Raw genomic sequence first — 15398 nt, forward strand, 5'->3', positions numbered from 1 at the left:
TCCTGAATCTAGAGAACTTTGAAAGATTATAGTTAGGGCATCCGCAATCTGCTCACCTACTTCGTTTAAAACCCTGGGATGGAAACCATCTGGTCCTGGGGGGTTTGTCACTCTTTAGTACTATTATTTTCTTCATTACTGTTGCTGACAAATAACAGAAAGAGGCAAGAACTGTAGAGTAGTGATAATGAGGGACTTCAATTATCCTGATATAGACTGGGATAGTAACAGTGTAAAGGGTAAAGAGGGGAGAAATTCCTGAAATGTGTACAAGAGAACTTTCTTGATCAGTGTGTTTCTAGCTCAACGAGGAAGAAAGCAGGGCTGGATCTAGTTCTGGGGAAAGAAATGGGGCAAATGGAGTATGTTTCAATGGGGGAGCATTTGGGGAAGAGTGATCATAATATCATTGGCTTTAGAATAGTTAGGGAAAAGGAACAATCAAGTGTAAAAATACTTAACTGGAGGAGGGCTAATATTAATGAGTTGAAAAGGGACCTTGCCCTGGTGGATTGGAATCATAAGTTGATCGACAAAACAGTAATTGAACAATGGGAGGCCTTCAAAGAGGAAATAGTTCAGGTGCAGAGTAGGCACATTCCCACGAGGGGGAAAGGAAGTGCACCCAAAGCTAGAGCTCCCTGGATGACTAAAGATATTAAATATTAAAATGACACAGAAAAAGGAGGCTTATGACAAATGTAAAGTTCAAAATACAGTAGAAAACCAGGCTGAATATAGAAAGTACAGAGATCTAAAAAAAGGAATAAGTGGGGGAAAGAGAGAGTATGAGAATAGATTAGCGGCTAACATAAAAGGGAACCCAAAAGTCTTTTATAAACATATAAATAGTAAAAGGGTAGTCAAAGGAAGGGTGGGGCTGATTAGGGACCAAAAAGGAGATCTTCTTGTAGAGGCAGAGGGTATGGCTGAGGTACTAAATGAATACTTCGCATTCGTCTTCATTAGATGATGCTGCCATTGTAACTGTAAAGGAGGAGGTAGTACCAATACAGGATAGGATAAAGATAGATAAAGAGGAAGTACTTAAAAGATTGGCAGTAGTCAAAGTAGAAAAGTCACCCGGTCCAGTTGGGATGCATCCTAGGTTACTGAGGGAAATATGGGTTGAAATTGCAGAGGCTCTGGCCACAATTTTCCAATCCTCCTTAGATATGGGGGCGGTGCCAGAAGAATGGAAGATTGCAAATGTTACACATCTGTTCAAAAAAAGGGAGAGGGATAAACCCAACAATTAGAGACCAGTCAACCTAACGTCAGTGGTGGGGAAACTTTTGGAGACAATAATCTGGGACAAAATTAATTGACATTTGGAAAAGTACAGACTGATAAATGTAGACTTTCAAAAGGCATTTGATAAAGTACCACATAATAGACTTGTTAGCAAAATTAAACCCCTGGGATTAAAGGGACAGTGGCAGCATGGATACAAAATTGGCTAAGGAACAGAAAGGAGAGAGTAGTGGTGAACGGTTGTTTCTCCAGACTGGAGGCAAGTATACAGTGGTGTTCCCCAGGGGTTGGTATTAGGACCACTGCTCTTTTTGGTATGTACTAATGACCTGGACTTGGGTATAGAGGGTATAATTTCAAAGTTTGCAGATGACATGAAACTCGGAAATGTAGCAAACAATGTGGAGGATAGTAACAGACTTTAGGAGGACGTAGACAGACTGGTCAAACGGGCAGATATATGGCGGATGAAATTTAACATAGAGAAGTGTGAAGTGATACATTTTGGTAGGAAGAATGAGGAGAGGAAATATAAACTAATTGGTACAATTTCAAAGTAGGTGCAGGAACAGAGACACCGGGGGGTATATGTCCACAAATCTTTGAAGTTGAGAAGGCTGTTTTAAAAAAAAGCATATGGAATCCTGGGCTTTATTAATAGAGGCAGAGAGTACAAAAGCAGGGAAATTATGCTAAACTTTTATAAAACACTGGTTAGGCCTCAGCTGAAGTATTGTGTTCAATTCTGGGCACCATACTTTAGGAAGAATGTCAAGGCCTTAGAGAGGCTCTAGAAGAGATTTACTAGAAGGGTATCAGGGATGAGGGACTTCAGTTCTGTGGAGAGACTGGAGAAACTGGGGTTGTTCTCCTTAGAACAGAGATGGTTAAGGGGAGATTTGTAAGAGGTGTTCAAAATCATGAATGGTTTTGACAGAGTAAATAAGGAGGAATGGTTTCTCGTGGCAGAAGGGTCAGTAACCAGAGATGACATGAGGAAACATTTTTTTGCGCAATGAGTTGTAATGATCTGGAATGCACGGCCTGAAAGGGCGGTGCAAGCAGATTCAATAGTAACTTTCAATAGGGAATTGGATAAATACTTGAAGGGAAAATAACTACAGGGCTATGGGGAAAGAGCAGGGGAGTGGGATTAAGTGGATAGCTCTTTCAAAGAACTGGCACAGGTACGATGGGCTGAATGGCCTCCCCTTGTGCTGTATCATACTATGAAGTATATTTGCATTCTTACTTCTACCATCATTTGTAAAAACTGAACCAAATATTTATTTAATATCTTGCTATTTCCTTTTATATTCTGTGCTAGTCTGTTTTTGTATTCCCTTTAGCCCTTCTCCATTTTCACCTCCTCCACACTTTCTACATTCCTCCCCCTTAGCACTAGTTACTCTCTCCGTGAAGATATTGGTCCCAGCTTTGTTCAGGTAGAGCCAGTCCATCCTGTACAGGCCACTCCTGCTATGGAATTGGCCTCAATGCCCCAGGAATTTGAACCATTCCCTCTTTCACCATCTCTCAAGCCATGCATTTAACTCCCTTATCTTCCTATTCCTATGTTAACTAGTGCATGACACCACAGTAATCCTGAGGTAACTACCCTCATGGTCCTTCTATTGAAACTCACTTTGCAGGAACACAATCCAATTCTTCTACATTATTGGTTCCAATGTAAACTTTGACTTCCCTTTCCTTTCCAAAACCTTTTGCATCCACTCCATTAAAACTTTTACTCTTGTACCTGGAAGGCAACCCACCATTTGGAACTCTGGATGGTGGCTACAAAAGCATCTTTCTACTTCTTCATGGAATCCTTTATTACTTCTGCATTTCTGTGTTTCACTCCCCTCCCCCCATCCCTATTTACTCCCTCAAAGATGTTGTCATTCTCACCATTATTGTGGAATAGAAGATACACTGGTGAGGATGGCTGTTAGGAGACTAAGACTAACCTCCACACCCATGGCTGCTGATCCCATTGAGAAACCCCTTAACTACAGAGGAGACCCTCGGGCTGGAAGCATGAGTATATGTTTGCTGTTCCACGTCTACCACCTCCAGCAGCAAGAGAAGTATGCAGTTCAACTATGGTGCATTGAAAGAGTGTTCACAAAAAGGAAATGGTGCATCTAGTGCTTTAAGTGATTATCTCCAAGGACATGTGGGAGTTCCTAACTTAGGTTTGTCCAATGCTTGAAGAAACACGTGCAAAAGTGAGGAGCTCGCTTAACTTTGTCTTCCTCATTGCAGCCAGATACGAGAGATCTGGATGACTTCATTGACTCGGTTGGCGACCTCCCTCCATGCAGCTTGCACTTGTGCTTTTACAGGAGGGCGACCTTCGGCCCCAAACCTGACCACCACCTTTGGTGCACCTGCCATGGCAGGACCTCTAGCTCTTCAGCATCAAAGGAACAGTATTGCCTACACGTCTTCACTGTGCCATTATGAGCAATTAGTCCACTATTCTGCCACTACCATAACTTCTTCCTTAATGGCAAGCTGCAGCTATTTGAAAACTGCTATCCATTGACTTTTCCACTCCCTGGAAAAATGTGCTAAAGACCAAGCTGTGTGTGCCAGCTTTTCATGTACCAGAATCATAGAAAATTTACGGCACAGGAGGCCATTCAGCCCATCGTGTCCGCGCCGGCTGACATGAATGCAATTTAAGAATTGTGCGCCCTCTATACCCTTCACACTGTTTGTGTCCCAGTTAATATTAGGGTAGTTGAAATCTCCTACTCTTACAGTCTTACTGTTTCTGCACTTCTCAGAAATTTGCCTACATAGTTGCTCTTCTATCTCCCTCTGTCTGTTTGGGGGTCTATAGTACACTCCCAGTAATGTGACTGCTCCTTTTTTGTTCCTTAGCTCAACCTATATGGCCTCATTTGATGATCCTTCTAACATATCATTCCTCCTCAAAGCTGTAATTGTTTTTTTAACCAAAATTGCCACCCCCTCCTTTTTTAATTCCCTGCTCTGAAAACCTTTTGAAGCCTTTTGAAATAAGGAGAAGGGACCCTCATCGCAAAATTCAGTGTGGACTGCCCCCCTGCACTGTCAGCACAAGTGAGCCTGCCCCATAGGCCTGTTCAACTCCATTTTTGGCATTCTCACAGAATCAGAGCTTTAGTTGAGTTCTGAGGAAGAGTACACACCTGAACCAGGAAAACCAGTCTATTCTCTTTACAGATGTCCGGTGATATTTACAGCATTTTCTGTTTTTATTACCTAACAAAAAGTTAATTTAATCTGACAAATTGTAGTTAAAGAACCTCGTGTTAACTGACTGTTTACCAATTAATCTCTAATATAACCAATAAGAATGTTTAATTTTTGATTTTCATCCAATTACCTTTTGGGGCTTGGACTTCTTTTAGCATTGACTAGCTGTTGGTCTTGGGGACTTTTTAGACTGAATGAGGTTTGAATGAGGTAAAGTGAAAGTGCATTTGTTGGTCTGTCAAGTGTATTGATTTCCATTGCCTGAACACCATTATGTCTCTCTGTTGGTCAGGGTGACAGTGGAGGACCTCTGGTTTGTGAACAGCCTGGCAAGAGATGGACATTATTTGGTCTAACCTCTTGGGGATCAGTGTGCTTTACAAAACTCCTTGGACCTGGCGTTTACAGCAATGTAACTCATTTTGTTGAATGGATTGAGAGGCAGATCTATATCCACACGTTTTTATAACTGAATCATTCAACGGCCAGCAGAACAGCATCCAAGATGAAACCTCAAATAGTGAGAGGCAGATATATGGCAGCTGGCAAGGACTGCAAAACTGTCTACATGACCCTTCCCCCCCACCACCCCCTTCCCCCCCACCACCTTCCCCCCCACCACCCCCAATCCACTGAAAGCATTTGGTAAATATGTAATTCATAAGGAATAACTACACCAAACTGCTCCCATGATGGATGATTTCTCTGATACCTGGGTTGTTATGGGAATCAATGACTCTTAGAAATATGGAGTTGATTGAGTGACATTTTAAGAATGTTCATCCCATTATGTAATACATCAATCAACTGCTGTTCCCTCTTGAGTTTTGCATCCATTCCTAAGCTGTACAGCACTATAAGACCTGAATAGATTCTTCCGGAAAGTGATGTCAGCATTTGTTGTTCAGACAGTCTGTGGAGAGGAACTTTTGCTACCTCTAACTTGACCTGTTTGAGAAAGCTGCTTTCTTCATGAGACTGCCTCACACTGATGATGCTGATGAGGGAAGAAATTCTTTCAGAACTGTTTATAGGATGGGTTTATTTTGCTTCAGTGCGTAACTGTGAACCAAATCTATTGGAGTTCTAGATTAACTTTGACTGTCAGTCTAGATATTTTTCTTATAAAATTTAATCCTTGGTCACTGTGTAGAACTTTTTCAGTATGATGACATCTAAATACAGTTAGTAGCTTGTACTTTTTAACTGGCCTATTTGTGAAAAATTTGATTTCCAACAGTGAAGATCTCCTTCCCTAAAAGATTTACTTGACAAGTTAGTGTGGTACGGGAAAGAAAACAAAGAGTTTAGTTGTGAGTGATTGTACACTAGTATAATGCATTTAAAATAAATTACACACGGATTTGATCTTATAGCATTAATCACAGTAATGATACATTGCAGTGGATTGAACTAATACTGTACATGTAGCAGTTTCATTCAGTTTTAAAGTAGGAAGCAACCATGCAAAGAACGAATAAAGTGCACTTCTCTGGAATCTATGGTCTAATTTCATTACCACTTAACAGAGTAAGAGAAGAAATGTCCTGTTGCCTTCTAATGTGTCTGAATTATAATCACAATTTGATTTTAAGTGGACCATACTGTATACAGGGTCACTCCATAGATTTAAATATGGACCTCTTTATGACTATGACAGTTGCCTTTTTAACTACCCTTGTCCATTAGGATTTCTGAGGGGCACATCTTCACTTTCATTGTGAAGGATTTCCAGTCCATAGCACTGATTTTCCCTTCAGTTAAGACTGGCTACATTTCAGTTCATTTTTTTGGGTAACAAGAGTGAATTAAATTGGGGACTTATGCCCTGCTCTTGAATTAATGTTGTCATGGGACCTTTCGTTCTGCAGTGTCAACGTTCATCAAATGTGAAGTGAGTAAACTGAGCTCTGTTCCAGTGCATTTGTGTAAGTTTTTATTTTTCTACACTGCTGTAAGTGGTAATGATATTACTCATGTTACCACCTTTCAAACATATTTATATTAGTAACTAAGATTTCTCTCTTATGCCAAAGTTTTGTTTCAACTCACTCTTTGCATTCGCATTGGATTTTTGTGTGGCAGCTTGCTATTTGAGTCTGTGGGGATAAATGTTACACTTTGATGGCACTTTTGAACATTATAATGCTATATTCTTTGTTCCTGTATCATTTCTAAACAAAGGCGTTTGAGAAATGTCTGCAATGTTCAATGTAACATTCCATGTAAAGATATTGATGGTTGTAATTTTATAAAATATTTTTATATTGCTTTTTCTATGTGTGCACACTTAAAAAATTATGTGGTTTTGTGGCCAGACATTAAGCAGATTGGGTGTTTACACAGTGTGATGTATTTGTAAATGACAATCAAAAGCCAACTTCAAGCAAGCAAACAGCTGGTGGTCAGTGTTGTAAAATGAAGACTTGGGCTTAGAGCAGAAGCTTGTTCTACTGTTAGCACCAGATTAAATAAAACATGCACATTTTAACCTCAGTCAAATGTCAAAACATAATGTAGTAATTCTCGCTCATGACCTTAGTGGATCTGGATCTGAATCGGAATATTCAGTCTGCCTTTTCCTGATCCTTCAATAGAGTAGGAATTTCTGTGATTTAACTAGTCATTTGTAAAGCTGTTTCATTTCATAGTCTCCTATGCCACTTCCTTAATCAGACAAGGATAGCAACCTAAAGGGAGTAATGTTATGAAATTAGTTGCTCATAAAATTACAAGTTAGTCCTTTTCCACACTCCAGTCGCTACTGAGAAACAGTTAAACTTTCTCGGAAAGTGACAGAAAGCCCTGAAAAATAAACTTCTGTTAGAACTTGACTAGAAGATATTGGTTGAACAATGAGTGACCATGACTATGATCGTGATTTTGAATATTAATAGCTGGTAGTGCAGCCAGTTTTCCTGATGGCCCTAATTATAAACTGGTAGCAAGGGATGTGATCAATTTAAATTGCTAATAGGTGATTGGAAAAATGATTGTACCAGATTCATGAGATTTTTTTTTTAAAAAAGGGTTTTTGTGGCTTCAAAGTTTAAACACTTTTTTTTGAGTTATGTCACATCACAGCATTAATCTTTAGATCACAATTTCCTCAGGCACTTTTACCAAGCTAGCAAAAGTGATATCAAGAAGTGTTAAGTATTCTTCTGCTGCCCTGTAACCTCTTCCCCCTTGCTCCAATATTGGCTTATATCTCATTCTCATCAATTTTACAAATTTAAATTCAGCAGCCCTTTAATGTGACTTTAAACAAAAACGAAGTAATGGAGTTTGTTGTGACTAGTCGAGTTTGCGGGTGATTGACTGGTGATGAGAGAAACAGCTATTTCATAGATTATAAATTATATTGCAAGTAACAACACTTCATCTTTGTACAATTATCTTCACTATCCCCCAATTTCTAACTCTCGCTTCTCTGCCAATGTCACTCTTAACAATCACTAGGAAAGCCCTCCCTGAAGCTTTCTCTTCCTTCCTGCAGGGAATTGTTCGTCTCAATCTTTCCCTTCTAGCTTGACAAGGACTACTGCCCTGGTGGGATACAAACCTGTGAATCTACACAGTAGACTCCCCAGCTTGGGTGTTTTGTAGATACTTGGCAACTTACCAATCACAGTCTTCTGGTCGCTTTGACTTCAAACTTCCATCTTACAGAACTGTCTTCTGGGAAGAGAGAACAAACACTTCCCTGCAAAGTGTGACAATCAACATAACTGAGCCTCTGCTGCACATCTCTTAATGGGCATTTAGAGCAGCAAAGGGCTTGGAGCAAGCTATCTGCCCATTTTCCCCTGGCTAAGAAATGATACAGAAAAACTATTCCTCATTCACAAGTCACCTAATTTTTTTTTAAAATCTACTATTCTGAAAAAAAGTTGTCTAACATTGTGTTAAATTCATGCCAACTGCCTCTCAGTCTTTATACCACTGACAGTTTACCAGACTCTTGTGAAGTTGGGTCAAGGTCACAAATATAAGTTAGATCACTTCACAAGAAGAAGCTGTGAGCACATAAAATGCTGGAATTACATAGCAGGTCCATCCGCATTTGTAAAAGACATGGTTAATGTTTAGGAAGTAGAACCTTTGTCAGTACTGGATTCCTTTTTCATACATATCGATGGACTTGCTGTGTAGATTCATATTTCATTATTTTATTTCAGATTCTGGCATTTGCAGTTTTTTTCCTATTATTTGAAGCTGTGACCACATTGTACTCTAATGTGTATAAACTAATAAAAATACCTTAACACTGACTTATGTTTGCTTACTTTAACATTCTAAAGTAGTAAGTTACCAGACAGATTTGAGGAAACAATGGGAACAAAAACCTCCGATAATAAAGACTGCTCCAACACTTTCTTTGAATGGCAATATCCTTTTCAGATTATATGTATAGAAAAGTGGTATGGATTTGCTTAACACAAACTAAACAATCCAAATAGCTTGGCAATACCACAACAAAATTAACCAAACTATATCCTTGAATGTTACAAAGACTTGCATTTATATAGCGCCTTTCAAGACTCAGAATTGCCAATCGCAATGAGCTATTTTTGAAGTGTAGTCACCATTGTAATGTAGGAAACGCAGCAGCCAATTTGCGCACAGCAAGGTCCCACAAACAGCAACGTGATAATGACCAGATAATCTGTTTTAGGTGTTGGTTGAGGGATATATATTGGCCAGGACAGTGAGGAGAAGTTCCCTGCTCTTCTTTGAAAAAGTGCTATGGGATCTTTTACATTCACCTGTGAGGGCAGATGGGGGCCTCGGATAAATGTCTAATCCAAAAGACGGCAGTGCAGCACTCCCTCAATATTTCACTGAAGGGTCAGCCGAGATTTTGTGCTCAAGTCCCTGCACTGGGACTTGAATCCACAGCACTCTCGCCTCTGAGTCAGAAGGTTATCACAGAGCCATGAATTTAAATAATCCTTCATGAAATGCTTTATTGTACTACATTCAAGAAACTTATTCTACATTTCTTAAAGCATATGCCTCAAACTTCCTCCAGCTCCCAGTTCTTGGAAAGAATGTCACGCTTCTTCTCTCCTTCCCACTGTCTTCTGCATTACAATTTTTAAAAACCATATACTTAAGCAATAGTAATTGTTTTAAAATATTACAATCCCAAGGTGGGCTGTTTTTGTGAGGTGGAGGGAAGGGGCTGTCTACTTTTGGAATTTGTAAATTGCCAAACATGGCCATTAAATCTTTCTTTTTAAAACTCAGCCTGTATTTCAAGCATAATGTCAGCATTAAATGACACCAGTTGGGGCAGAACATCAATTACTAACATAGCATTGGTTAAGTATAGAAACAATGGATTCTCAAGATATCAATGGCTGTTAGTTTAATACAGTAAAGATGAACAATTCTATACAATCCTGAGTACTTTTGACATATACTAGAATGGAACAGGTTAAGGGTACACTTTAGAGAACAGTCTGGAGTCTATTTTACATAAATCAAGTATCATTACTCATTCATTTACTTCAACACTTAAGGTCCTTCTCCTCCCCCACCCGACATTGATGAGATTGCTTCCTAGTACATTTAAGATTCAGAAAGTATCTGAATTTAAAACCTACACATTTGTAGCAGCATATTCCAGACTTATTAAAAAGGCCAATGTATCTGAAAATTCTCATTGAATGGAATATCAGATGTAATAAAAAAACAATAAAAGGTATTCCTACAAAGTATAGATTAGTTGTGCCCACATTACCTATATGAAAAAACTGTTGTACGATACAAAATGCACAGTAACCTGAGAATCTAATTATCACAAAGTGCATAATAAATTTAGAAAATGTGACTCACCAGATTACATACATTAAAAGGTCTGAAGTACTGTAAACACAAAAGCATTCAGATATCACTAGAAAATCTGGCAAGAAATTGAATTGCAAACATTGTACAAACTATGTACAAATATTTTAGTTACCCCACTGAGCTAGGCGAGCAGATGCTGTCACTAGCACTTCAGGGTTAACTGTGTACTTATTTTAAAGGAGCACTGTTTATGAAAAAGTAGCAAACTTTTTTTTCTTTGGGAGGGAAGAAATCAGAAGAATTACATCATATTTTTAATCTTAATGATGTCACACATAGGTGACAAATTAGGGTAATATTTTCCCATCAGTGTCATTGACAGTAACCTGTTTAAGTGGGCTGACGTCGGCATTAAAATAATAATGGGGAAAATATATCCTATTGATACCTTCCAACACGATTTTATCATTGCATCATTCAGAAATCTGTGTGTTTGTTTAAAGAACACTGCTTTAATGAACCTTTCTGTAAGATCAATTACATACATATGACAGTAACTAGCTTGTAAAAATAATATCCATTTTAACAGCAACATGAATATGGAAACATCATCATTGGAATTGACAAAGCTTTGGACAATGTGACATTATATTATATATTATATTCATCTTGCACTCTCCTTGGTTTAAATCTTTCACACAAGTTCAAAATATAGCATAAAACAGTATTATTTGATATTACAGCACTAGATTCAGAACACCTTTTTAAAGTGATAACCAAATCATCACTGATGAATGGTTCTTTAATTTCAATGGTAAAAACTCACTGCACCATCTTAACATGTTCCTTTTATAAATGCACCATGGAAAATCCAAGTGCACTCATTAACATGGGAAACCTTTCATAAAAGCGGTGCCGTCTGCTAATATTACAATGGAGTACAGAATTACACCATAATTCCACTCTGGGTAAATCACAATATAAACATCATGCCACCACAGGACATCCTTCCAAACTGCATTGAAAAAAATCCCTGGTCTAAGCACAATGCTACCACAGGTGGTTACTCATAAATAAAACTAACCAAATGTTGTCAAGGTCACTAGTATAGTGCTATTTTTAAAAAAAATCACACCACACTTTGATGACATGTATGGTCGATACATTAAGACGCTCAGAAGCAGACTTGCAAACAATTAACATCTATACCAGTACTAACAGGATCAAGAATAGAGTGTCACTTGGTGCTAATTGCTGCTACTCAGATTTGTATGTATATTGTAACTGGATCTGACTGCATAGAACATTTTGGTTTGTTTTGTAGAACAGGAAGAGAAGTCCATGTTACGAAGGAGGAGGGTCCTTTCTGCAGCTGGCTTTGGGAGTCCTACAAAAAGGATGTTAGGACAAGTGGTACAATATAGGGAGGGTGATTTATATTGTTTGCCTATCAAACAAGCGTAATTATTTGTTTTGCATTACAACTGAGTATTCAAGTCGGGCACTATCATATTTTAATATTATTTGAATAGTCAGTGCCAATAGTTTCCACTAGGAAAGATATAAATAATGCAGAATTTATAGGAAAGAAATCCAGCATTCTCAAATAAAAACAGAAAATGCTGGAAATTCTCAGCAGGTCAGGCAGCATCTATGGGGAAACAAACAGTTAACATTTCAGGTTGATGACCTTTCAACAGATCTGGAAGAATAAAGATTTAACAGTTTTTAAGCAAGTAAAGAGCCGGGGGGGGGGGGGGAGGGGGAGGAGAAGGGGAGGGGAGGAAAAAACAAAAGGGAAGGTCTGAGATACCCTGAGGGCAGGAGCGATTAAATGACAAAAGGGATGATGGTGCAAGGCAAGGAGGGTGGGAATGGGACAAGTAAAGAAAGAAAAGATGGGTCTAGAGGAGCTGTAAATGGCAACATCAGAACCATTACCAGCACCTGCTGTCAAAGAAAATGGGAGCAGTGGTTATGATCTAAAGTTACTGAAATCAATATTGAGTCCGGAAGATTGTAAAGTGCCCAATCGAAAGATGTGCCTAATCGAAAGAAGTATTCTCAAAGCTGTGTACATCAACTTTGAACAATTTTAGCATTATACCTTGTAAGCATCCAATGTACTATATGATACCGCTGTCAGCTAGTCCAAACTGCCACTACAGTACAGCAGACAGTCCCCTAATCCAGCATCCTTGCAAGCAGTTGAAAAAGCTAGACTTTAGAAAGGGTTATGCATTATGCTTTCTATTAATGAGCGATCTGTGAACATCCATATGATAACCGATAATTGTGGCTGACGAGTTTTGCAGTGAGAGGCTACTGTACACTGTTGCCAGAAATTTCTAATGGTAGTGGCAGGTGGAGTTGTAACTTTGGTTTTGCCATTGAATGGTAGAAATTAAAGTTGGCCTGGAATTTCCTGAAATGGCATAATCTGTGCAATCCACACCGATCTTTCCATTGGCGATTTATGTTTAAATTTCCTGAGAATCTCATTAGCATATCCCAGAACATAAAAACCAGCGTGAAGTGTAAATCAGTGTAAACAATCAGAGCCTGAGGAAAGTGCCAAAGTTACACTATATTCCTTCTTTAAGTCCTGCTATATACATGAAAATTAAAGTTTGACGCCATCAAACCATCATTTATGCACATTAGACACAGCATGTTTAAAAAAATACTATTGTGGAAGCTTTTCAATTTTTTAATGCATACCATTTTGATGCCATAAAGATGCTCTCAACAATACAGAAAATACATTGCAGGTCTCAGCGAGGAGAAATAAAAAAAAAATCTCTTAAAAATAAAATTGGAAAAAACATCAGAAATATAATTTTGCGACCTTTTGCACCTAAATTTAGGCATAAATGTACAACCTATTCAGAACTGGTGTAAGCTTTTGCATGGAGGCAGAGCTACAATAATGAGTGGCAGAGGTTTCGCAGAACCTGCGTAAAAGATCGAGGAAATTCGGGCATAGCGTTAAAAACTGTCGTGAGTCACTTACGCCTGAATTTCCTCGATTGTTTGTGCCAGAAATTGGCATTATGCTGAACCTATGGTGCAGGTTTTCAGGAAATTCCAGGTGATGGCGGCTCATTGCATTCTAAGTTGATACTTCAATTTAGGTTCAGTATTTCACACACCTGAAAATCGCAAAAAGCTTTGGCACGTGCCCTTCTTAAAAGGACCATTATTTGTATTGCATTGGATTCATTAAATAGTCCTAGTTCAGCTTTGAAAAACGATGCTATTACCAGTACAATAGACCAGAATGTAATACACGAGCACTAGCTGGGTTTAAATAAAATGATCAGGTAAAAGCAGCAACACTGATACTTCCGCCAGGAGTCATTTATCCCCGGCCTCACTTCACCTGTCCTCCTGGATATCTGCCCGACGGTGAGAGCTTGAGCAAGCAGAGATTCAGTGCTGTATTCCCACTTGGTCTTGTTCTCCAGCAACAAAGTGTTATTTGTCCTGTGGGAAAGTCCTACACTCCACATGGCAACTGCCCACAGTGACATGATTGATATCAGGAGCTCACTGCATGGGGAATCACGGGCACCGACCTATATCCCATGGGGCAGCATATTTCAGTATTACAGAGAGTGGCCCTTGAGCAGGACAGTAGTTCAGATTGTGGTCTGCAACAAAAAGTTAGAGAGTAATACTGGACAAAAGAAATTACTTCTTCATCTGTAGAGAGAGCTGTAAAGAATAGTTTTTACCCCCCTCTAGCAAGTAGTTCATCGCGTCCTTTCTGGCTAAACAGTGCTAGCACACTGCTGGAGGAAATTCCGGCAACCCATCAGTCTCCCCCCAGATGGAAGTGGAGGTACTTGTTTTTTTAGATTGTGAAGCAGCTCCTTGGTTGTCCTCTCCTGTAGACATGGGGGTGTTTAACCTGTCAGAGGCAGCATTTGTTGTGTGTGACTCTCGCAACGAGTCAGAGTTCTCAACCATTCCTGGTTTAAATAAAACAGTATTTCCCTGGACAAAGATGCTGCCATTTTTTGATGGTATTTCGTTCAGTGGAATCACAGTGATGGAAGCCTCTCCTTTTGCTGGTGCAGCTATTAATGTTGCTGCTCGCATCACCTCGGAGAAGCAGGAGGCTTTATCTGAGCAGCTTTTTCTTGAAATGATTATGTCGTCTACGGGTATCTCACAGACTGGCTGGATGTCCTGACACTCCTGGATTATCCACTTACGTTCCTCAGTGCTCAGCTTGTCCAGCTGACGAGCTTTGAGGAGTGGAGACGGGAATACTGTTCCCTGGAAAATGCGAAAGACGTACCTGAAAAGGAAAGATGATATTTGAGTGTCATTTAGCATCATGGTTTATTAAATTGATGAGTGCAATGGACTCAACATTTCAGTTTCTTGGGTTAATTTCAAGATTACACATTATAGACGCAGCAGGAGCAGTAAAGCTTTTCTCGCTGTAATTCTTGTGGGGGTATGACTCCCACTGCTTTCCTCCCACATTTTCTGGACCACACATCACTTGCTGCAGAGTGTGTGGGCAGGCTAATTGCTCCCAAGCCTCTGCCAATGTTGTTTTGAGTCTGCCATTAGGAAGCACATGACCCTCCTTCAAATTATCCTTCCATATTATAAGGGAAGGATCATTCTTTCACCTGCCACCTTGCTACAGCAGTGCACTGAGCTCAAAGACTCAACAGCGCAAAAACTGATCGACTGTCTGAGTTTTCAATTCAGCATTTTATTTTTAAATTAAATTTTGTTTGGAGAGATAATTAACAAGAAAAAGTGAACATGCATTTATATACCAAATTTAGTCAGGTTACATTATGTTCACATGGAACTTAATAAATTCATATCTTACAAAAGTGCATTAATTGTGCTGGCAAGGTGCTACGTACTTGGGTGACATTGTGCACGATTTGGTTGCAGTGGATTATTAGTTGTAACTTTACCAGTAGGGCAAGTGTGAAGGTGCAGGGATGTTGGTTCATCTGACCTGAGATTCACAATTTTCCTTCTTGTCTTGCAGCCATTGAAAAATAGCTAATGTTTGGAAACCATTATGGTTAATTATTGAAAAGTGAATACATTTCAAACAAAAT

The 15398-nt window shown here is 39.2% G+C and overlaps 2 protein-coding genes across 3 annotated transcripts in view; one reads left to right on the forward strand and one right to left on the reverse strand.

Annotated features, from left to right (window-relative positions):
• The window catches only part of corin (corin, serine peptidase), a 184216-nt gene extending 175448 nt beyond the window's left edge, over positions 1–8768 (forward strand). The window contains exon 21 of the mRNA XM_068007804.1: positions 4796–8768. Within this exon, the coding sequence (XP_067863905.1) occupies positions 4796–4972 (177 nt within the window). The 3' untranslated portion in view covers positions 4973–8768. The remainder of the gene's footprint in view (positions 1–4795) is intronic.
• A 1100-nt stretch (positions 8769–9868) lies between these two features.
• The window catches only part of LOC137323994 (phospholipid-transporting ATPase VD-like), a 231749-nt gene continuing 226219 nt past the window's right edge, over positions 9869–15398 (reverse strand). For both annotated transcript variants that reach the window (XM_067988174.1, XM_067988168.1), the window contains one exon: positions 9869–14605. In XM_067988174.1, the coding sequence (XP_067844275.1) occupies positions 14083–14605 (523 nt within the window). In that variant the 3' untranslated portion in view covers positions 9869–14082. The remainder of the gene's footprint in view (positions 14606–15398) is intronic.

This window comes from Heptranchias perlo, chromosome 1 (genome assembly GCF_035084215.1).
Source record: "Heptranchias perlo isolate sHepPer1 chromosome 1, sHepPer1.hap1, whole genome shotgun sequence".
In the NCBI taxonomy this organism is placed as follows: domain Eukaryota; kingdom Metazoa; phylum Chordata; class Chondrichthyes; order Hexanchiformes; family Hexanchidae; genus Heptranchias; species Heptranchias perlo.